The 25,868-nt window shown below is 31.8% G+C and overlaps 1 protein-coding gene across 8 annotated transcripts in view; it reads left to right on the top strand.

Moving 5' to 3' along the window:
• The window catches only part of LOC124362904 (endothelin-converting enzyme homolog), a 530,214-nt gene extending 504,346 nt beyond the window's left edge, over positions 1 to 25,868 (top strand). For all 8 annotated transcript variants that reach the window (XM_046817786.1, XM_046817787.1, XM_046817785.1 and 5 more), the window contains 9 exons: positions 1,449 to 1,619; positions 2,766 to 2,914; positions 3,147 to 3,369; positions 7,135 to 7,258; positions 9,317 to 9,473; positions 12,351 to 12,529; positions 13,661 to 13,807; positions 17,526 to 17,665; positions 19,506 to 25,868. In XM_046817786.1, coding sequence (XP_046673742.1) covers positions 1,449 to 1,619; positions 2,766 to 2,914; positions 3,147 to 3,369; positions 7,135 to 7,258; positions 9,317 to 9,473; positions 12,351 to 12,529; positions 13,661 to 13,807; positions 17,526 to 17,665; positions 19,506 to 19,682 — 1,467 coding nt within the window. In that variant the 3' untranslated portion in view covers positions 19,683 to 25,868. The remainder of the gene's footprint in view (positions 1 to 1,448; positions 1,620 to 2,765; positions 2,915 to 3,146; positions 3,370 to 7,134; positions 7,259 to 9,316; positions 9,474 to 12,350; positions 12,530 to 13,660; positions 13,808 to 17,525; positions 17,666 to 19,505) is intronic.

A 25,868-nucleotide genomic window follows, 5' to 3' on the forward strand; every position in this document is an offset into this window, starting at 1 on the left:
TCTATTTCATGGAATATTAGGCCATTTGTTCATGTAAATGTTTATAAAAAATATAAAGTGAATAAACTGTCTTGTAATACAATTGCTAAGGGTAAACTACATAACATTTATTTAAGCTAATTTGGGACTATATGGTTTAATTTGGTCATATAATTGTCAGTGTGGTGGCTCCCATGATGTATTTGATAATAAGAAAATGTTTCTTCCCTATTGGTAAGATGACAAAGCCACCTTATATATCAATGGCATTTATTATGATACTATTACAAGAATAAAGAGTTGAGGATTCTGACTGAATAGGAAAAGGTACAAGTCTAAATTATGTAATACTACATTACTTACATACCCCAGTACAAAGTAATTCAGTCTTTCATATTTCCCATAGCCCAGGGCTGTAATCATGGATATAATCTCAATTATGAATATAACATCCAAGTCCCACATTATTCATCATGTTAATCAGCCTGCCACACTGGGTTCACTTTACAACTAAGGTGTCTTCATTGTGGTCTTTGGGTGGAGGCAAGGACTAAGCCAGCAAGGGGATTCAAGGGGTCTGGACCTCCAAATTTTCAAGTTTTTCATTGACTTTTAGCAAACGATTATTATTATCTAGATAATTCAATATTACTGACATTTACTTCTGAAAGATCGTTCTCAACATTGAAACGAAGAACTTTTTAAGAAACAAAGCAATTGCCTTACTTTCTATCCACTTCGGGAAAATATTAATCGTCTTAAACCCCCTCCCCCACAAATCTTGTCCTGGCTATGTTCTTGGGTGGAGGTAACAAATAGATATCTATCACTCCTAAATTAGTAGTTTGTTTTTATATTTGTTTAAAAAAGAAAAAAAAGGATAAAACTTATAATTTAATATTGTTTTAATGGTTTTAAATTAACTGCACTTCATCCACGACATTCCTAAAAGTAAGTTCTATCAAGTCTGACGATTGTTTTTAAGAAGCATGGATTAAGTTGAAATTTGTGTGTTAACTGCTCTAATTTGTTTCAACTCTAATCAAACTAGATTAAATGTACAACATTTGTTCAACTATAACAATTAATTTAAAGAAGCATTCAAAAAATTGGAATTATATTAAAAATTGTAATTACAAATTTTGGAAAGCATGAATCCATTGTCAATATACTTAAATACTAGAAATAACTCAATTTAAATTTAAGAGGTTTATAATTATTGCTCTTGATAGTCAAAATAGTATTTGCAAATAATAATACTGTCTGGTTATGTGAAGAAAGTAATTCACATAAATAAAAAACAGCAAAGAGCTGAAAACTTATCCCTGAAGAATGTTACATTGTATATATGTTACAGTGAGGATATATTATTAATAAATAACACTTGCATACCATTCCAAAATTAGTTATTATATTAAATAGATAGATATATAATTAACTAAGCCGACAGTAAAACTATTTTCTCTCAGATTGGGGTGTTGCTGGGAGGAGAGCCCAACAGTACTAAAGCTCAAATGCAGCAGGTGATTGACTTTGAGACAAAGCTGGCTGATATTACCATCCCCTCTGAGGATCGCAGGGACGAGGAAAAGATGTACCACAGAGTAGCAATTGCTGAACTCCAGGAGATAGCACCTTTCGTGAGTTCCATAAGTTTATTTTTATTAATGGTAATATCTTTTGATTGTACAAAGAAGCTATAACCCTTCCTGTAAAAAAATACAATATACAAGAAAGTGTGTTCAATTGTTTCTTTTGGATAAATTTTTCAAATGAAAATGATTTTTTTGGTCATAGACCTTTAAAATACCTTTTATGACATATAAAAATAGAACAAAATGTTATTTTCCCATGGATAATTTTAGAAATAGAAGTAAATGGGGACTTTTTAAAAACAGACCCACGGAAAAATGACTGAAGGTAAAGATATGGTTATTTTTACAGTATGTACAGTGTGTCCACAAAGTAATGTCACACTATTAAATAATTTTATTTACAAAATTAAAATTGTACACAGCACAAGAATGAGATTAACATAATATTAAATAGTACTTTAAATAATGTTGCTTTAGTGTATCTGAGAATCAAGAATCAAGAAGTCTTTATTGTCATTAAATACTCAAGTGTACAATAGACATAGCCATAAACGTAGTAAGCATGTACTATAATACTAATATAAAATAGATCACACTAAAATTATTTTCCTTTAAATTGTTAACATGTTTGTGGTCTGAAGAAAAAAATTATTCTAGTGGTAAAAATTAAAATTGTATCAAATAAAATACATAATTTATTAAATAAAAATGCACAAAAGAGGAAGATAAAAACTTTGTACCATCAGTGTGACTAGAAAGCTTCAACGTTAACACTTAAAATTTAAACAATTAAAATGATCACTTAAACAACATTAATAAATAAAAATCAAAGTTACAAACAGGTACTGCACAATAATTTAAAAAATAACAAAGTTTTCAGTTAAAATATTAAGGTATTTGTATCATGGCTGAGCTATGCCGAGCACCATGAATCGCCCTGCAGACGACCAAGTACTGAGTGAATTTTCCAAACTATATATGTGTATTTCTAGTATATTCATACCGAAGTACCAGATAATGAGTTTATCTGTATAAAAATTTTATATTTTATATTTGTAACAATAAATTGCACTTTATAGTACAGAACAGTAGGCGCACAGCTGTAACACTTGGATTGCACCTTACTTGTTCTTTATTGTTTGTACTGTCTCGTATTTTATAAGTGGTTGAAGTTATAAAAATGTTGTGCAGATGTCATGGAAGGACTACTTCTCAGATGCTCTGCGGCTGGTGAACAAGAAGATCACAGACAAGGAGAAGGTGGTCGTCTACGCTCCTGACTACTTACGAAACCTCACGATCATCATCCGGGAGTATAATGCAACTCTTGAGGGGAAGACGTGAGTCTAACCTAACTACCCAAAGTAGCCTAAACTAAATAATTTACTAACTTAGCTACGCAAAAATGTGGTTAGTCTTCTGGGCCTCTGATTCAGCACCAGAAAAGAAACATCATCTCTAGTAAAGAGTTAAGAGCCGGCTGTCATAAAGCAACCTTGAGTTTTTCCTTCTAAGAACAATATTAAACCTCATTCAGTAGATTTTTAATATAATTCACTTCTTTCTCTCCAGAATACTCAACAACTACCTAGTATGGCAGACAGTGCGAAGTCTGACTGCGTGTCTGTCCAAGCCATTCCGGGATGCATACAAGGGTCTTCGTAAAGCTCTCATTGGTGCAGAAGGAGGAGAAGAACCTTGGCGCTACTGTGTGTCTGACACCAACAATGTCATCGGGTTCGCCATCGGAGCAATGTATGTGCGGGAACTCTTTCAGGGCAACTCCAAAACTATGGTAAGCCTCTAAAAGTTTAAGAAATTGTAATTATCAAAACAGCTATCTTTATTTGTTATGGAAATTTATTTATTGTTACACTAATAATTAATGTCTATTCTGGAAATAATTATATTGGGTTCTGTACATACTAAAAGATGTAAATTCATACAAAAAAATTTTACTTCAGTACTTTTGAAGTTTCAGTTATTACAATGACATTTTCTTAATAATTTCTTAATAAAAAATTTCCTTAATAGAATGTGTCACAGGGACTGTATTCAAAACTGTATTTTGTTGAAGAAGTATTTCACTTTTTAGAACTAATAACAATTAAACTATGAAAATAATTATAAAATTGAGGTCTATGCTAAAGCAAACATGAAAACTAGTATATACCATCAAATATGGGCCTGTTTGTTTCGAACATTCCTAAGGTAGTTAATCTATACAGCTTGCAGAAAAAGTTGACAGTGATATTCACATTCCACTGTTGTTGCATATTTAAGATTTTTACAACCTTAGGAAAAAAACGTTTTTTTATCAATAGTACCTTTAATTTTTTTCACTTAATAATATCAGAAGTGAAAAAGAATTATCATAAATAAGACTTAACTATCACCAAAAGTGCATTAACCTTGTTCAAGATAATTTTCCTAAGCTGGTAAGCTCAGAAAGGTTTTAGGAACAGAGCACAATTTTAGTCTTGGCTTTTACAGAAAAAGTATTAGTCATTGAGCTCATTCCAAACTGCGCCATTAAAGTTATCCAAAGTTAAAAATGAATGTCTACTGAACGATCAGTTTTAGAAGATCATTCTGAGCTTGAGATCTAGATAGAAATTAGTTGAATGTATACTCATTATAAGCTTATTCTATGCCTGAGTCAGTGAACTTAGGTACATTCTTTTATTCACTTAGGGCAAAAAGCTGATAAATCTCTCATTGCAAATAGTCCTAAAAGGACCTTTGCATTTGATTCCAGAGTGGAAGGATATTTAGGTTGGGTAAGGTTAAGTGTAGGGACCCTCTTCTGTCAGATTCCATGAGGAGGGATAGCGAGCTCTATATGTCAGTCATGACTCCTTAGAAGGAGGGGATGCCAGCTCTGCTCCAACCTCTTCAGTAAAAGTGAGCATGGAACAGCACTCGCTCATGTTAAGGCTAGCAGTAGCATTTAACTAAGAGGTCTCCTCGAACACCAACAGTCATCCTCCGCAGTAGATTAGACCTATTGATTCACCCTTCTACCCCAATATCTAGACATTTGCAGTTAGTGATGTTCTGCTCCTGGATACCCATAGGGTTGCCCTGATATAAGTAAAACATTGGTTTTTGCTAATGGTACAATTGGTAATGAATATCAAATCAGGCAGAAGAGTTACATAGAAGCTTACTGTAAGTTTATAAAAGTATGTCCAGGGCAAGTAAACCATGTAAACTAGTTTAAACCAATTAAAACTGTCTCATACTCTGAGCTTCAGATGATATAGACAAGTCTAAAATAAGTTGGATGCATCAAACCACTCATCAATCAACAAATTGTAACATCATTGTTCACAAATGCATATACTTCACAAATACAGATTAATAGTATCACAAAATAAATTATTTTTATAACTAACACCACAGAAACATTCACTAAATAACTAAAATTAAAAAAAGATAACTAAAGCTGACGATCAGAAAATGTTATTGTCAAATACATATAATATATATATATATATATATATATATATATATATATATATATAGGTCAAAATATAATGTATTCAATAAGTATTACATACTTATAATAGAATGTGTATTAGTATGCTGTATTGTAATTAATGATTGTTCCATTTTTATTATAATTTAACTTAATGTTTCAAACAATACGTGAATCATTAAATTCCTCCAAGAACTCAAACTATATACTCAGCCAATATAATTTTATTTTATTCTAAACAGCGCATTATCTATTTCATTTTTATTTCTTTTGTCAATTAAAAGATTATACCCGCATAAATTTAGATATAGTCTTCATTTTGTACATTTCTAATCCATGTCTTTCATAGATTGCTTCACTTAAAATTTCTAAGCATAGTTTACTATAGCATAACTAGTTGATGCATTTATTATTTAATCTGTGTTAAAATTGGCTGAGTTTCTGTTCTTTTACTCAAGATGACCAGACTTTTAATTGTTAATGAGAGTCTAAAATTACCAAAAGATCCAAAAACTTTGGCAAACGAACTTTGAAATACATCATTTCTAATAACAGTAGAAATTGCAAGACTTGGAGACTAGCTTGAAGTATACCAAACAGTGAAAATAGTGAACAAGGACATGTATGGTTGAATATGAACCTCTACAGATGTTGCATATTATGAATATGAAATTAATATCTTATATTCAAATAATTTTCAGCGGCAGTTTCAAACTTTAATAAGGTTAAAACAACACAAGTAATCTTAATTATATTGAAATGCTTTCTTGCATAAAATGGAATAGTTGCATACATTACTAAGGGGATACTCTATTTCCATTATCAACATTAGCATAAAAGTAACGTTTTCACTTGAAAATCAAACAAACAGTTATTACTTAATGTGTTATACTCACTAATAAATACCCAGATTGTAATTAACCATTAGTTAAAAATGAAACTTATTGTTTTATAGTGTAATGGGGACAGTTAAAGATAATCAAGTTGGTGAATACCGTGGAAATTGAGAAAAGCAATTAACATTGGAATGGGGCATATGCTGAGAATGTCACTCCATTTTACCATTCCTTTCACTTAAACTCTCCATCTTTTGACCTTGTTTCAAGATTGGTTTGGAGTTGGAAACTTAAGTTTGGAAATTCAGGACAAACATCTGCAGAAACCAAGCTTAAGTTTAATGTGGTTCACCAAGTTCTCAAATCCAATTTTATAGCAAGTTTGAGGAGTATTCAATAACTGAACTTGGATAACTGATTTAATAAAATTCTAAAAACAAGTTTGGTCATAAGCACGAGTGACTTAACTAGGACTTGGCTTCGGAGGGGAGGGTGAATCTTATTGACGAGCAAACTACATTAGTTCTTAGTTAGTTTAGAATAAATCTGAAACAATATAAATTTGTATTAATTAGATAGTCTTAATTTAAGGTAGAACATTGAAGTGAATATTTTATTGGTTTTTAGGGCTTTTTGGAGGGGTTCTAATCCTCTCACCTCCACTAGGTAGTAATGATAATTGTTTTTTTTTTTTTTTTTTTTTTTTTTTTTTTTTTTCAAAATAAAGGCAGATTTAATATACTCGTATTTCTTAGTAAGTTATGTCATGTGCACAATACTTCTTTTCAATAACTGACATTTATTATTGTTAGTGTTAAAAAAAGTGTGTACACATGCCTAACAAGTGTGCACCTAATAATTTTGTCAAATAAAGGCTGTAATCTTCTAGAAAGATACTTAATATATAGACACAAGAGTTAAATCATGGGCTTTAGTTGTAACAAAGCCAGAGTTCTCAGTGAACCCTTACTTGTTCCATAGCATAAGTTATCGGCCAACACTATGGCAATCTAGGTAAAATGTTATAAACACATTTGGCTGGAGCACAGAAAATGATTTCACTCAATATTTCTAGAGTTGAGAATAATGTGACTTTAGATCATAGAAAACATATAACAACCCTGTTATCAACACAAATAGTACAGACCAAAAAACTGTTTGTGCCATAATAATAATAAATAGTTCATTCTCCCACCCATTTTACATCTACAATTATGTCTAAACTTGTTCTGTATATCTGGAGGCAGAGGAAATGATAAACAGTGTGAGGACAGCCTTCAAGGAAAACCTCAAGTACCTGACCTGGATGGACGCGGAGACTCGACTGCTGGCTCAGGAGAAAGCAGATGCTATCACCGATATGATTGGTCAGTTGCATTCTTTAGTATTCCTTTTTCTTTGTTTAATGTTTGTTAGTGACAATTGATGATTTGAAAGGAGAACATAATTATTACAGAAATATTTGCCTGTGTTATTTGTCATAACTAATTTGAAACACAACTTCTTGAGACCAGTTAAGTAGTCATATACCCTAGGAACAAAAGCTTTGTCAAAACAAAGGAAGAATCATGATTCCAATAGTAACAAAATAAGACTCGAAATGGATAAGCAACACAGTTAACAAAGCCAAATACTATGATATAACTTTAAAATAAAATACAAGCAGAGTCATGCCCTGAACTATATGATTTTGTTTGACCCATCTATCTTTCTTAACATTATTTATTATAATTCTTAATATCTAAGTGTCCAATATGTTAGTTATTTGGATAACCAATAAACAAGCCAAGCAATATATGTTGCAGTGATGCGTAACTTTTAAATACATATTTGTAATGGTACTGTATATCATATTCTCTATAGAAAAAATCAACTCAGATAGCTCTATATCTATATTCTAAGGTAGACTATTTTATGCCTCTAAATGGAAGATGAGGTAACAGAAACACACAACCTGTTATTAGTTCTCAAACTAATGATTTGGCATATTTGGCATTTGACTACCCAAAAGTGTAGTCTTAGCCTGTTGCAAAGTTCTCAGCCCTTCTTGAGAAGCATTTGATGATAAGAAAAAATGATATGAGAACACCAGTGTAAGGTTCTGAACTCAAGCAAAGCCATGACTGCATCATGTAGGATGATAATCTGCACATATTGACGGATAAAATAATATATATGTGAATTGCTTCCATGACTATTCATGTGGTAAAAGATCACTTTTTTATTGTTATATTTAATTATTTTAGTCACTGCTTAATCATTTTACAACCTAATCTGTTAAATAAAATTCAATATTTTATCAGCGCATTGCATATTTTGGTAAATCTTTGCACTAGAGATTTTTGGCATTAGCTTCACATTAGAAATTAGACGAACATAAAATATGCTTAGGTTAGAAGTATTGAACAGTTCCCTAAAAATTATAGTACTTTGTTGGTTCTATATTTGGGTTACTGAGTAGCTCAGTTTCTAGCACATAGTTTCAGTATCATGTCTCTTACTAATACTGTACCCTTACGTAGTGAATGTATTCCTGTGAGATGTTAGGTAAACAAATATTAATACTAATCATAATAAATAACTTTGATTTATTAAATTACTACTTAAAATCCAATTATGTTTTAATTATAAACAATGATATATAATATTAAGATTAAAATTACTATAAATCGTTTATGCAGGTAGCTCTGAAAAAACAAAAGTTTTTGAACTCAGTTAGTATCAGGTTTTTGTTGCAGTAGAATAAAAATCAGTCCTTCCAGCTCAGTCAGAAGAATTGATAGGTAGATTTTGTGAGAACGGAAACATTGTTAATTTATTCTCATGGGAATTACATGTACTCAGTATCTCAAAAACCATTTCAGATTTAAAAAAAAAACTGTTTATAACCAGAAAAGTATTAAATATTATAACCATTCCAGAAATGTTTGTATAGTTTTTTCTCTAGGTTCATAAATAATAGAGGAAGTAGTGATGTTTGAACTTAGAACCATCACTATGTTGAAATGGTGAACCAAGCTGGCCAACAAACTTAGCCAAGATATTTATAAAATCATTTTTGTACCATGTTTCAACTTAAAAAAAAACATTAAAATTGCACCCAGTAGTTTATTTTAAGCTATAACAAATTTATGAGTTCTTAAAGCTCAACAACATCATGGGGGGGGGGGGAATTCCCACCTATTTTTGGAGGGATTCCTCTAAACCACCCAGTGTATTAGCAACTCCCCCTTCATATATAATTTTCTATATACACCACTCCTCGGAGGATCATGTTCGGTGAAGTAATACCAGAATTTCCAGTAAGTACTAACATTAGGACAATTAATTGTAATAGGCTGATTTTGTATACAAAATCTACCTAAAAGCAGTTTTTGCTTGATGTGACCAAATCATTTGGGAGGCTTACAGTATGCCTTTTGTAGGGTTTCCTGACTTCATCTTGGATGCTGAAAAACTGGACGAGAGATACAAAGAGTTGAATGTGAACCAGAACACTTACTTTCAGAACAACATCCACGCCAACCAGTTCAACCTGAGGAGAAATCTTCAGAACCTGGGCACTCCTGTCAACAAGACTAGGTACTGTACTGTTAGGTTTTTGATTGAGGAAGGTTTTAATGTTAGTGCTTCTATCAATGTAAAGAATATTTTGTTCCATACATGTTGGTCAGGAAGATCAAAGGCATTATATAGTTTAGCACCTACACCACACCACAGTTTAGTTCAGGTGTACAACACCTGAATACCTGATTACAATACAAGGTAGGAATACGCCATACCAGGTGTCATATAACAGGTGGAAGTGAATCTTATTTCACAGCTCTCTGATATAAATACTGATTTTACACAAAATACCAACTTGAAAGTAAGTCCTTTTCAAGCTGCCCTTGTCATAACATTTGCAACGGAAACCCTCCAAGAGCTCCGCTGCGTATAATGAATTCAAAAAAATAATAAAAATAAAATCAACTGAAGATAAGAAGCAGTGACTTCAAAAACATGATGGAAAAGCAGAAGTTAGATCGTTCCTCTGTAAAGAAACAGCAGTTCCACAGAGGAATTAGAGGCCGGAACCAGAAGAGGATTTTAATCTGTATTACGTACTTGAAGAGTCTGTATAGCAAGTCCTGGAACCCTTAAATGGATTTTTTCCAAACCTCTGGTTACAAGAACATACTTGATAATGGGTGATACTTATGTCATTGTAACTTCTGAATTAAGTGTGAAGCATTGAACACATTGGTTTTTGAGTGAACATAGAATGAACTAAAAGCTTTAAGTGACTGAACATTATTGCCTTGACCATTTGTATGAACTAGCTACTTCATACTTATCTGGGTTTCCACATAAGTTTCTTTATTCACCTTACAACCAGTAAGTGAATAAGTAAGTCTTCAAGAGATGTAATTATGATAGGACTGCTATAACTAAGAGGAGGGAAATAAGTATCCATGTAGCAATAATTACTGATTGCTAAGTCAGACAAAAAAGTCAACTTAATAGTCTATCTTGATTACTGTAAACAATTTGTCAGAGTGATAAATATTTAGTAGTGTAATACAATTAATTGTATTACTAAATAGCACTGCATTGGGTTTGTCGGTGGTAGAGTGGTCTAAGATATACTTAGCATCTAAGTGAAGGTTCAAATCCTGTCTGTGACCATAGCACTTTTTATCAGTACTATTAACCTTGTGCTATATTGACAAACCCCCTTATTCTGTTTGATAAGATCCTTGCACAAGTCAGTACGAGGGGGTACCCAAAAAAAACCGGAATTATTTTATAAAAATTATATATTATCAAATTTTTTACAATACGACCTTATCTCCTTCAAAATAATCTCCATTACAACTAATACACTTGTCCCAACGGTATTTCCATTGATCAAAACATTTTTTGTAGTCATCTTTAGAAATGGCTGCAAGCTCGAGCTTCGTTTTTTTTTTTCTTGACCTCTTCAACGCTGTCAAATCGTTGACCTTTCAAGCCTCTTTTCATGTGTGGAAATAAAAAAAAGTCGCATGGAGCGAGGTCAGGCGAGTAAGGTGCGTGGGGCAGCGGAACCATGCCGTTTTTGGCTAAAAACTGCCTAACTGAGATGGCTGTGTGTGCCGGTGCGTTGTCGTAGTGGAAGAACCAGTCTCCAGTCTGCCACAAATCGGGTCTTTTCTGGCAAACACTGTTGCGCAATCTTCTTAAAATCTCCAAATAAAATGTTTGGTTGACAGTCTGACCTGGAGGAACAAACTCAGAATGAACAATGCCTTTAGCATCAAAAAAGCAAATCAACATGGTTTTGATGTTTGATTTGACTTGCCGACATTTTTTTGGACGAGGTGAAGATGGCGACTTCCATTGGCTTGACTGTTGCTTCGTTTCTGGGTCATAACCATAGCACCATGACTCATCACCATTACCTTTTCCAGAAAATCTGGATCATTTTCGAGATGTTTTTTCAGAAGACGGCAAGTTTCAACTCGATGTGCCTTTTGATGGTCTGTCAGAAGTCGAGGAACAAATTTGGCAGCAACCCTTTTCAGTCCTAAATCTCCTGTTAAAATTCGCTGAACCGAGCTCCAAGTTAACCCACCACTCTCTGATAGTTCCTCAATTGTCTGTCGACGGTCGGTGAGCACAAGTTCACGAATTTTCTCAACATTTTCGTCCGTTCGAGAGGTTGTTGGACGTCCAGAACGAGGTTTGTCTTCAATCGACATGTCGCCATTTTTAAATCGAGCGAACCACTCATAGACCTGAGTTTTCCCCATAGCATCATCTTTGTAAGCTGTATTCAACATTAAAATAGTTTCTGCAGCATTTTTACCAATTAAAAAACAAAATTTCACAGCTGCACGTTGTTCACTTAAACTTGCCATGACAAAAAACGAAACAAGAACAAAACAAGGTTAGCGAAAACAGTCATTACGAACGAACAGAATGCACTAGGACAACGGAACTGGGGTCACTGAGCTCGCAATGGGTTGCGCGACACACGCCTAGCGGCAGGAATGTGTACTACACGCTGCCGGCTGCCAGCAATACAATTCCGGTTACTTTTAGGTACCCTCTCGTAGTCCATGAGGACAGGCAGATTAAGGCTTAAAAAGGGATTGGCTACTCTTAAAGTAAAATTACTTAAACCAATACTCCTAAAGGAAAATATATGGGTATTTTTGTATTGATTCTTTATGTAAATACACTCAACAGCCTTTTTCAATCGCAGTGGAGTACTCAGGAACTGAGTTTTTATGAAACTCAAACCCATTTTCTTACATTAAATCTGATTGATTACAAAAAAAAAACCTTTTTGGTTTTTACATCTTCACAAGATTAGTTAATAATCATTAGCCTTTTTTAAAGAAAGAGATATTATAGTCCACATAATTGTTTATGCTACGATTTATTTAGAGCAATTATTATAAGGAAAACTAAATGGCCAACTATTCTGTGCAGATGGAACATGACCCCACCCACGGTAAATGCCTACTACACACCGACCCGCAACCAGATAGTATTCCCGGCCGGTATCCTGCAGGCGCCTTTCTACGACATCAGCCACCAGCAGGCTCTCAACTATGGGGCCATGGGGGTGGTGATGGGCCACGAGCTCACTCACGCATTTGATGACCAGGGTATGTTGGCCATTTTTATATACTGTAGGTGAAGGCAAATATTATAACCTGCCTAAAATAAATGCTTCAGAACTCATTAAAATGTATCCATGTATCCATTTGAGGACAGATACATTAATAGGGGTAGTGAGTAGTTTATGGAGATACAAATTTTACACTGAGTATTAATTCGGTGAGTTTTTTATATAGGTGTCTGAGTATATTTTTTATAATAACTAAAACATTATATTTTTAATATACCCATATTTTAAGTGTATAAGTGGGTTCAATGTTCATATATACACTATAGTAGGAGGCATATAGCTGTGTATGCACCCAGAACAGGCCGAAGTTGTACAGTCATGTGTAAAAACATTGGTGTGTGTATAATCACAAGAGCGATTGGGAAAGATAAGCAGTGGCAGTACCTAGTCTATGTTTGCAAAAGTACACACAGTTCTCCCCCACACCGTGCCTCACTGACCTAGGTCATGTCGCTGCCAAAAGCCTCCTACTATACATGCATAATCATGTGTAAATAGTCGATAAGAAAATATACAATCATACCTCGATTTAAGTAACTTTTCTACATTAAATTTACTGAAAAGAGAGACATGTTTTATTGAATCATTGCAATTTTTGTATTAGTAATAGATAATTATTCTTAGAGTTTAACTACCATCCATGTCTTTCTTAAAAACATTTAACAACTTTTATACTAATAGATGTAGAAAGATGTACCAAATGGCATTTTCAATCTTTTAATCTAAATACATTGTTTTATTACTTTATAAAATCATACCTTATAACATGAGTCCCATAACACAACTAAATACTAATTGCCATTGTTACTTATTTAAAAAAATCTGATATTAAAGTAATTTAATGATGTCAATACTTTCAAACATTAATTTAAACAGAATATTCTGTAAGAATTAAATATTTTACACTAAGAATTGGAGAATTGTATTGATAACTTGTATTTGTAAAACAAGGATTGTCATAGTTGTTGAAGAACATTGAACAGTATACTGTATTTTATAATATGGTTATGAACAAAAACACACCTTAATCTTTGTAACCTATTTTGTCAGCCTTTTATGTTAAAAACAAGCAGTTCAGTATTCATTATTATTTTAAATTGATTCCCAGGAAGAGAGTATGACAAGATTGGAAATCTTCACCAGTGGTGGAACAACAAAACCATAGAGAAGTTCAAGAATCAGACAGACTGTGTGGTCAAACAATACAGCGACTACGAAATCAATGGAAAACACCTCAACGGCAAACAGACCCTTGGTAAGATTTTTTAAATTGTTTTTATATATGGTTTTCTGACACTAAAAAACAATGTTCTTTAGAATTGTTGACAATCTAATAATAAAATCACTGGTTATCAAAATAAACTTTAGACTTCTGTCATGAATGTTTTCAGGTTTAAGAGATCTTACTTCGTAAAAGCACCTTTGTATTTTTCATACTATATTTATTAGTAAGTGTATACAACTTTTATTAACTTGGAGATATTATTCATTTCAAATTATAAAATTGTCTGATTTCAAAACATTCACAATTCACATAAACATGAGATATTTATAAAGATCCCATGAAATATTTTACTTTAAAGCCAAATTATTATATGGATGGATAAGGAATATCCTATTATATTTTAAAATGACCTGAGTAATAAGTAACAATAAATTGTGTCACTGTAAATAGATCTTTCTGAATTACAAAGGAAATGGAAAGTAAAGAACACTTTTTTATTTTTAGTAATAATTCTACATGAACCAAGACATTCTATGACTAACCTTAGCAATTTTTCATGCATATTTCCTTGTGATATTTTAGTTTGCAATTGATTATGTAGAATATGCAGTGTACTTATTTTTTAAATATTAAAAAATTATGGTTGCCTGTAAAGTCGGTTTTACGGGCGAAGATTTTACGTGACAACGTCTTTTTCTCGGTAGAATATTTATTGATATGAATATTATTAAATTGCACAATAGGAACAAGGAATTGAATGAAAATAAGAATTGCACAAATTTTAACTATAGAAATATATTTTGTTTACTAAAACATTGTACATAATTTGAAATTAATTAAAATTTGTTATTGTAAATGGTAAAGTTGAATAAAACATTTACTAAAATTGGAATTTGAAATTCTTGCTAAACACAGTTAAATTCTAACTCCGCGCGTGGTGATTGGTCGGTTTAGTTCGTTTGTTTGGTCGCACTGTTATGACAGGTTAGAGGTTATAATTTGTTATTTTAACCCTTAAAGCGCCGTAAGCGCTTATGCGCGCGAGGATCGACTTTGCTCTGAACGCCGTAAGCGCGTAGACGCGCAATATACTTGTTTTTACTATTTTGCACTGTTAGTTCAGAGTTTGTCTGCTAGACTGTGAGAGGTGTATGTTACAGTAGTGTAGCGGGGCTGTGCCACATCACGTGACAATCTTTGTGTTTATCGATCGATACTGAACCGGTTTTTGTTGAACAGCTGGCAATTTGGTAGTATTGCTCAACGCCGCAAGCGCATTTATGCGTACGTCACTGCCTCGCCGGACAGCTCTTATGTTCTTCTTCATATCCTGTTGAAGCAGTGCGAATAGTTGATCGGTAAACTACTGTGTAGTTTTATGTGTTATATGATCATCGTTTTACGAAAGTTATATATTTATAAACTTTTGAAATAAACAGTTTCTTGAATGGCGATAAAAGTCTTTTTTCCTCGTAGAAATATTTTTACTCTTTATATTTATAATTATGTATTTAGGCTTGTTTTTACTCCAATAAGTGTTACAACCTTTTATTTACTTCTATAAACATCTGAAAACCATTTTGTAATTAGAAAAATAACACCCGTTAGAGGACTAAGAATTTGTAAAATATTTGGTTTTCAAATTTTTGACATGTAAATTTAATTTTTTATAATAACCTTGTATTAAATATGTAATATACTTATTTTCTAGTCCTATTCTATTACGTATAAGCACGAAATGTCATTATTTATATACATAATTAAAAAAGGAAACAGTAAGCATTGGGTAAAATTTAAAAAGGAGCTGGAACGCTAAATAGTAAATCATGTGTATTTTGGGCAATAAATATGATAAAAGATATTTTTTTCCAGTTTCTGTTTTATTTTGTTACCTAAAAAAAGAAATTAAAATTAGAGATGAGAAAATCTAATTTTAATTTTTTTATAATAAATGAGCGCTAATCCAGAGTTTAGCTGAAACTGTTTGGCGGGGTTAAATGTTTGACTAGCAATACGCGCTGTTTCTTCTCAATCGACTGAATTACGATTGATTGCAGAGTGATTTAAACTAATACTTTACTTAACACTATCAACATTTGTCAATAGTATGACATAACCTATAAACTCAGTTTCTCAACTTTTGTGTCAATCTAACAATTAATCAATCAATCATAGTTTACGATAATGAAATATCAGTGTACAATTATTTACCTTTATTGTTGTAGTTGTTGTAAATGACGAATCTAAGCACTCCACATTTTCACGAATAAACATAGTTATCTGCTTTATCCCGTGCGGCGGACCCACAGTTATCTGCTTTATCCCGTGCGGCGGACCCACTGGACGGGCATCGTAACGTTACCGGGCGTTACACTTTTTCATGAGTGACTCCGAGCCGCAACCTAATTTAAGACGTTGTCACGTCAAAAAATTTTAGTAAGCTTCTTTTTTTAACAAAAATACAGTACTTTTTAATTTTCTATTGGATTTTGTAAGTTTTAACACTCTCAGCCCTTTGTGAAGATTTATGATTATGGTATTCATACTTACTATAGAGTAACATAGATGTCTGGGGCTGAAAGTGTTATAGGATTACAGCTTGAAAAATGAAAGATCAGTATAAGATTGTTCATAAGAACAGTGTTAAATTAAACCCAACCATATAACTGCCTTATTTTTGGTCTCCGAGTTTTGCTTCGTTTCATTTGTATGATCCCGCACAATTGATTTTAATTTCGCAACACAGTTGCTACTTATTACAGAAAAAAAATAATATGAGTTGTATTTTTAAAATTAGTAATTTGCAAAACTGAAAAACCAAAAATAAAGGGGAAATAGGTTTTTAAGCTTATCCCAGTACAGTTGACTCAATGTTTAAACATTAATGAACAATTACGGAATACTGTGTTAGGTAATAGATTACAAAAATGGTCTTCTCCTTTCTTTCTCACACAGTTCCAATACTGTTAAAAAATTATAGAAAATTTTAACACGTTTGAAATGATTAAACATAAAATTTAAGAAACAAAGCATGCAGAAGCTTCAAATACTGGTATATTTTTATTCTGCAAGATATGAATTTTGAATGCATGACTACACAAAAAAGGCTTTTTTAAATTTATTCAGCATCTTAAAAGAATAACATACAAATTTTAAGTTCAGCTACATTTCACTTTCCCCTTAGTGCTGCATTTGAAATTTGACTCTGAAGCCTGAAACAGCATCAGATTTCAGACACTGCACTATGTGAAAGCTGAAGTGGAGCTGAACTCAACATTTGCATTGAATCAACCCTTCCCTCCATAGCTATTATTATGTGGGGAATAACACACACCAGATGCAGCTACACAGTCACATTGACTGTTTGAAACTTATTGAGAGCTGCTCTACAATCATGTAAACCTATTAAAATTTCAATGATTTTGGCAAACATATTTATCTCCTGCCCTTCCTCATAGCACATGGATTAACATATTGTACTCTGCTAAGGCAGTCACCATCCAACACAGAAAATATTTGTTCAGCTCAGTCACAAACCTTGGTCAGCTTTCACTCTGTTTGAATTGAATTCAAGAGGCAGTTAGAGTAAGGTTGCAAGATCTGTTGCAAATTACAGTTAGCGTATTGGCATGCTTAACACACACACTCCCTTATATAAATCCTTGAAATGTAGAGTTATACTTTTTGTAACATATAACGATAGCAAATGTCCAAAATTCTATTATCCTTACAATTTTGAGTATTACAGGTGAGAACATAGCAGACAATGGAGGACTAAAGGCTGCATTTAGGGCGTATCTGGACTGGGTGTCAAAGAACAAAGAGGAACTACGGCTGCCGGCATTGAATCTTACTCATAGACAGCTGTTCTTCCTCAGCTTCGCTCAGGTATAACGAGCAATGAGAAAATTGTTTTCATCAACAAAGGGCATATAAAAGGGGGCTCAAGACTCCCCCCGTTCCCCAATTGCTTTTAAATACAAACACATTAAATTTCACCCAGTGGCTTGTTTTAAGTTAGAATACATTTATAAGCTCTTAAACTCAACCATTTTCTGAGGGAAGATTCCTGAGCTCCAATTTTTGGAGCGTATTTTATAATTCCAAACAACCCAATATGTCAACCCTACCCCCCCTCCAAAATAGCATTCCATACACGCTACGGTAATCAACATTGTTTATGAGTTAATGCTATACAATTTTAATTAATTTTACATAAAAAGTACCTTTGATCACCATTATAGAGATAAGGTTAAAACATTATTTTCAAGTGTGACAGTCAAAGCTTGGTAATAATTTAGCTACTAACGCTATGCTCATATTTAATGTATGGCTGTCATGTCAAAATATCCTACTGGAGAAATATTATTAGTTTAAAAGATAAATTAATATGTACAACAGTTTGGTGTGACAACTGTTAAGGTTGACTTTTTAAAATACGCATAAATTAAAAATTTAGAAACCACATCATTTTGGAACCGCACAATACAAAAATAATAATAAGCATATTAATTTGTTTCTTAAACCAAGGACATTTTTATACAGAAATCAGTAAGAAATTGTGTAACAAGTTCACTTATGATCATTCAATGTTTTATATACTTCTAGAACCTTTGAACAACCATATTGAAACATCTAGAGATGTTTTTAGTGAGTCATATAAAAATTGGTTTGTATTAATTTTTTCTGGGTTATCAAAAACATTGTAAATAGAAACACTGTTGATTTACTCTATAAGCGCTTTGTTCAATAAACTAATATATAATCCTTTTTTCTAAATTTAAACAACTGCCTTCTTTAAACGTTAAATAAATATATATAAAATTAGTAAGAACAAATGTTGCTTGAAAATTTTAAATAAATTTTAATTCTGATTTATGGTATAAAATACTTAAAAATAACAATTTTTACAAATTTTGAATTGCTGCCTTTGTGTAACTTTTTATTGGTTAAGAATGGCTGGTGAAGTGTTTCAAGCCATGTGTAAGTTAATATCTCTGTAACAAGAATTAACAAATTATCTGCTTGAATTGGCTACAATTTATGATAATTATCGCGTTCACCATTATTTCCTAATGTTACTATAATTATTCAAAACTATGTATGCTTGTTACATAGAAACATGTCGAGATATAAAAAACATGTAAGGACAAACATTGTCGTAATTGATCTGAGAGTTCTAAAACACTTCAGTTTTACTCTATTATGTTCAATAATTATAATATGCAATAGTTTCTGTCCAGAAAAAAATTGCTTAAAATGCTTGAATGTTTTAAAATATGTGATATTTTCTGTTTATTTTGCAAAGTATCTAAAATAAAACCTTTGCACAATTGCAAATGGCCACCACTTTGAGATTATTTATTAGTTATGACTGGTTCTCAAACTAAAGACTGAATGTATTAAAATTAATAACAGTTATTAGGTTCACATGGTATAGCATTGCATATCGTATATTCCTATGAAATCTACTTATCACATTAAATGTAAACAGCATGAAAAAGTAGACTGGCCATAACCATTACATATATCTATTAAAATAAATAAAAGAATCTAATGAAAACTAACTCAATCAATCGCACAATTATTATTTACTTAAACGATACCCACAAGGCCTAGATTCTACGTCACTTCCAGTACACAATAATCCCTTTAAAAAAGATCAAGATAAAGATATATGCAGCTGTCAATGGAAGATTTTTAATCATTGTTTGTCAATTTTGTTCAGGTCTGGTGTTCAGCAAGCACAGAAGAGGCAACTAACCTGCAGATAGAAAAAGATGCACACGCTCCACCCAAGTTCCGAGTCATCGGTTCCTTGTCCAACTCACCAGACTTTGCCCGAGAGTTTAATTGTCCACTCGGCTCAAAAATGAATCCTGTAAAGAAATGTGAAGTATGGTAGACAGTAAAGACCAGTTACCGGTAATCAAGGATCAGTATGGTTGATGATGGACTGATTTTAGACCAAAGAGCAAGAGTTTCAAAGTTGGTTTTACAAACATTGGTTTGGTAATGTCAGTTGCAGCATGGCATTGTTACCAAATCTGTAAATTTATACAGAGTTCTTATTCTCTCACTTTTTTATGACCACCACTATTCATTTACATTTGTACTATTGGTCAGATTTTAATAGAAAATAACTCTAATTAATCATATGTTTATTTAATTTTGTTATTTACTTAATTTGTACTAAATGTTCAGTTAAGTTTTGTGTACACTAATAGAGTTTGCATCAGAAATCAGAAAACATTAGCATTAGCATTAGTAGTGAGGCATATTTGGTTATTCACAAGCATTGCGTTCAGAATTGGTGTCAATAAAATACAATTTAAAAATATACAATAATTTGTATGATAAAATGAATGACATCAGTGGGTTTTGGCAGTTCTTCATCCCTTGCCTGTTGTACAAAGCTGTTGTCAGACTATTTACATGGTCCAGGCATTCGTTGAATATGTAAATTGATTTATATACAAGCCAGCAGCACAGTTCTTTGTTAAACTTTATTTCTTCTATTCTCTTAAAATGGATTGGTAGTGCATTATATAGTCTTCCCCCAGGGTACAATGGCTTTTTGGAAAATAGAGCGATCCTGTATACAGTTGTAGCAGGTTGAAGCCAACCCCACTTCTTGCTGTTCAACCATGTTGGCTGTTGCTTAGTTCAAGATAGCAGCATGCATAATGACTTCTAGTTAGTACAAAGATGTGATGTGATCCATTATTCACTGGGTTTTGTTATCTGAGAATGTCTCCAAAGTATAATTCCATATCAGACTCATCAGCAATGACTCTTTTATATTAGGCACCCATTTTTAGGTATTGAATTTTGTTGAATATCATTGAGTATATTGTTTGTTGTTTATTCTTTGCTAGGTATTTCGGACTGTTTCTCTGTTAGTCGTCTACGCAAGTCAGCTGCATCGTCTCGAGTTGAAAAGATCATCAATTCACCATCTTTGCAATTGTTAATGATAAATGTGGTTTTGCTACAGCCAGGGACTCCTTGTACTAACTGGGATTTTATCCCTTTGTTTACATGAATTTCTTTGACAGAATTAAATGATCTCAGCTGACTCGTCACCACAGTACCATCAGAAAGAAACCAGGAGGATATCATTTGCCAGTTTAATGTTTTGGTTAACTGAGTATTTTAGTTTGTTGTAGCATATTAGTGTACAAATTTCGCTCCATCAAAAAAAGTATTACCTTACAGAGTCCCTTTTGATCAAATGATCTCCTGATTTCAGGTTGATTATGTTATAGTTGGAATTGGATATTTCTAGTGTGTATTTCAGTGATTGACTTTGCAGTGACTCTTCACTTACAGAATTTCACAAGTTATCCTCATAGAATTGAGACATTTTTAGGAGTCTATTGTTTTCTGCTTGCTGCCACAGGTACTTCTGTTCCTCCGTTGCTGCTCTGGAGAAGTCTAAAATTTTTCTTCACCTGGAGCAGTCGACATTGTGGGGTCGGTGACAGGCTGAGATGCAGCTAATGTCCTCCATATACTAAAGATCTCTGAGTATTCGCCCTCTTATTATTTGTGCCAATCTCAGCTGATTATTAAAGCAGATGTCTATAATCTGATCAGCTGTGTTTTTTTAACTTTATCATGATTATATAACCTATCTGTGTAGATAGGCATGATTTTCAAACTGAAGTATTATTTGGAATAATTTTTTGATTACTGCTGCAATTAGCTGTATTGGGTACCACATTTCTTAAAATCCAAAGAAAAAAGTAAAGGGAATTTAATACAATCATTCACAATCTCTAGGAACTTGACCAGCTTGCTTTCCAGTTATTAGTGATTGAAGAATAGCAAATAACGAAAAAACTTTTTCTTGGAAGGAAGAGGTATAAATTTATTTAAAAATATTTTTGGTTTGTCTGAGCCCTTTTTGAAATTTCTTCAATTAATTTTACAGATAAGTGAACAAGTATCTTATCATAAAACCCAATACCATCAGCAGCTTGCCAGTCTTCATCATTATTTAGTTGTGATGTGGTCAGGGTGGTTTCATAAGGTATCAATGTGGAAGTTTTTAAATTACTAATGTTAGCTGAATGTGTAGGGTTGAGGAAGGAAAAGCGTCCAGTGTTATTGTTAACAGCAGTGCTTCTTATTATTCTCTTACATAGTGTTCTGGTTTAAGGTGTGTAAGAATGTTCATCACTGAGTTCTTATTTTTTAATGTATTCAACATTTTGATGTATCGAGATTAAATAGGAGTTTGTTCCTGCAGTGATATTGTGAATCTCTGGTTTATGACTTGATTTTAATTTTTTTTATATAATAGAATTATTTACTTCGGCTTTTTTGTACTGCCTGTGGTTTTGGTTGTCCTGTCTGATTTTTATTCATCATGAACTTCAATAATGATTGAATCCTAAAAAGTACTTGCTCCACTGGGATGCAAACCCAGATCTCACTGCTGGGCGAGCGTGCTACCACTACACCACAGAGCCCTTACTTTTTACTATTCAATTATTTTGTATTTGACCACTTCTGTCACATTTGTGTTTAAATAACCAAACTAATTTATAATCGAAAGTAACTTATATATATATATAAGTACCTATAAAATTGTGTGTAATATGATTCATGTTATAATTAAAGTATATTTATGTATGTAAAATCAACTTTGATACATTTAAATAAGTTGTAGCCAATGCAATGATTTACTTAGATTTTAATAATATTATTTTACCAAAGTATGAAACTAGTGTATTGCCATTGTCAGTTTTATGCAAGTATTTTTATTTATTTTAGTTCAGATTTTTATTTTCATTGTCATATGTTTAGGTGTTAAAAATAGGCTAATGAAAGATAAGATGTCCATGGGATTTTTCGAGTTCCATGTTATTGATCTTAATTGAATTGTGGATTATGTTTTCGTATAATACTATTATTATTATTGGTAAGTAAATATTTATAATTTTTTACTTTATATTGATTTTTTTCATGGAATAGAAACAAAAAACATATTTTAGAATGACAATCAAATTTTCTTAAACTATTTTATTACAGATAAAATTTACTTACTTAATTTTACATTTAAGAAAGTATTGTAAAAAACACGCATATCTTTGGGTAAAAGTCATAGTTTACTGGGAAAAAATTTTAATTTTGGTTTTCAACATATTTGCTGTGATCTATGTTAGTTGTTAATATATTAGTTACCTATAAACAGTGCATAGGTGTTACTACTGTACAACATCATTAAAAAACAAATTTTATTCAGCTTTGTTCCTGAACCTTTTGTTCCTATTTAGTATGTGTTATGCATTGATATTTTTATTCCAGAATTGGTTAAAATTGAAATTTTCAGATTAAAATTTGGTTTTAAATTAAAACCAAGCAGCTATTTTTTTAGACCAAACTTAAGGTTATTCAAAGAATTTGTAGTTTAATTATTAGTTTCATATAATTATTTTTTTAATTAAACTAATTGCTGCTATGCTATAAATAAACATTTAAATGTATATAATATAATTTCAAACAATTACAAAAACTATTAAATAAAAATAGTTATAAAAACTAAAATATTCCAACCAAATTTTACAGCCCAACTTGCTTTCATAAACACTTTATAATCAGAAATGTAACAAAATTAAAAATCACAATCGTTTCAAAGCTGTGTTTTCTACAGATACACATTTTTTTAAAGATGAAATTTAATATCTGTGTTTATTATTTAGACAGCAGCAAATATGTTCATGGAACCAATGAGTTAACAATGGGACCAAGTCCTTTTCTTAATTTTACTATAATTTACTTTATTTTGAACCGGAGTAGGTTTGAATTCATAGAAATACACAAAAATAAATTATTTAGAGCTGGCAGGAGGATTAACTTTTGAAAATTATTTTTCTGAAATTAAAAGCATCTAAAGGGTTACTGTAATAAATTTATCTTATGGTATTTTACACGTAGTATTTTAATGGATTCAATTTGAGTTTTTTTTTTTTTTTTTAATATTAATTAACTCTTGTTTCATCATTACAAGTTTAATATTTGTTTTAGATTTACAGTTAAAATGTTGAAATGTTAAGACCAGATGTGGATATGATTGTTGTACCATAAGTTAGGAAAAAATCATAAATATGTACATCTTCACGACCCTAGTCCTGTTTGTTTGTGGATCATTTATCAACTGTTGTATTTTTGTGTTGTGCCAAAATGGACAATTCAACGCTGTGTGAGTAAAATGTGTAAGTGCATAAGAACTCAGGCCTACTGGTTGGGCCAGCTTGAACAAATGTAAATAGTTTTATGTGATACTGTTGCTTTCAACTAGAAATAAGTGAACACAAACTTTTTTAAGGACTGGTAAATAATTGATGATCTAATTTACCAATGTACAGTTAAATTAGTTTTTTCACTTACTAACAACGCTCGCAGTTAATTGTTAATATTTATATAATCTACCAGGGTAAAATGACAAAAACGTTTTATACGCATTGGTTTTAAACTTGATTGTCTATAAAATTGTATGTGCTTTCCCATAATTCATAGCTTAGGACCATTATATGGATTCAAAAGAAGATTTAAAGCGAACAAAATTGAGGAGCTGTGTAAAGATTTGATCCGGTTGTTCTAGGTTTTGGAGGTATTTTTAGTTGTAAATTAAATGTTTAAAAAACAAAAATGGGGTTAATGTTTCTTGAACGCCCGCAGGTTAAAGTGTTGCCAAATGGGCAATAGTATGTCTTGAAACAAACTCAAGGAAGAGAGAACAAACTGATTGAGTTGCTGCCTTGAAATAGATGAACATAGGGAGAAAGTCAAACAGGATCTGATTTATGCATACTCACAAGATATCTCTCTGATTAAATTGTGTAAGATATTGTCAATTAATAATTATGATAATACTAGACATCGGTTAAAGAAATAAAAATGTTGTGATGAAAATCTGTAATAAATTAAAAACAGAATGGTAAATGTAAATTAAAAAGCTAGAAACATTATGTCTGGGTCTAGAAATAAAATTCAGCTCCAATTTACATCTAATTTAAAACAAGACAGTTCAACAACTGATGAAAATCTGACAATTTTTAAGACTGCAAGCTAATGACCATGGAGAGGATTAAATGTATTCTGTAACATGTTTGCTATCAAAGAGTACAGTAGTAATGTATGGCGTGATTTTTACTATTAGTTGCTAAAGTGTTAAAACGAATCAAAACTCCTAACTTTGGTATTATTGAGATGATGAAACTTAATTTCAAACAGACTTATTCTAAGAGATAGAGCATACCTTTTCAGTATATTTAAGATTTTTGAGTGTTATCAAGAGGTTCTCAAAGTGTTAAAACGAATTCACTTCACACATTACTTTAAAGATTTCGACTAGGCAAGTCAAATTTTTACAACAAAACAGATTTTGGATAATCCTAAAATAATACCCCTTTTGGTACACTTTAACCTTTTGTCAGTGGCTGAGTAAAAAGGGTTATTAAAGTTTAACATGTTTTATAAATAATAAATATAGAAATATGCACACACTATCAACATACATACATATTGATATATTCACTTTTAGTTAAATGAGACAGTTTCTAAATAACTATAAACTATTTGATCATAAAGATGCACAAAAGTATTTCTCATTGTATACAATTTGAGTCTATACCTGGTACATTTGTTGTTGTGGTTGAACAAAAGATCTTATGTTAAATGTAAGCATAAAATGCGTTTAAAAATAGTTGTTAGCCACCAAACTATTAAATATGTATCATTTTCGTTTTCATGTTGTACCTGCTAAAACGGATATCAGATATCTTGTTAAATTTGTTTACTCGCTGCTCAAGAAACTAAGAGAAATTCCTGTTTGTTTGATAATTTGTTGCCTGTTAGTGTTGTTTGTTTAGTTGATGTCACAATAGTATTCATAAATTTCATGGGCTTATTTGTACGAGGTCGTTTGTATTTTAACCAATATTTATAATCTTGTCTGTGATAACAACGATAGTATGATAAGGTAGCGTAGGACTTGTAATTATTTACATATTGTATGTATAACGATTATGTTCATTGATATCATTATGCAAATACAATAAACTTGTATTATAAAATAAAA

Source organism: Homalodisca vitripennis, chromosome 5 (assembly GCF_021130785.1).
Source record: "Homalodisca vitripennis isolate AUS2020 chromosome 5, UT_GWSS_2.1, whole genome shotgun sequence".
Taxonomy (NCBI): domain Eukaryota; kingdom Metazoa; phylum Arthropoda; class Insecta; order Hemiptera; family Cicadellidae; genus Homalodisca; species Homalodisca vitripennis.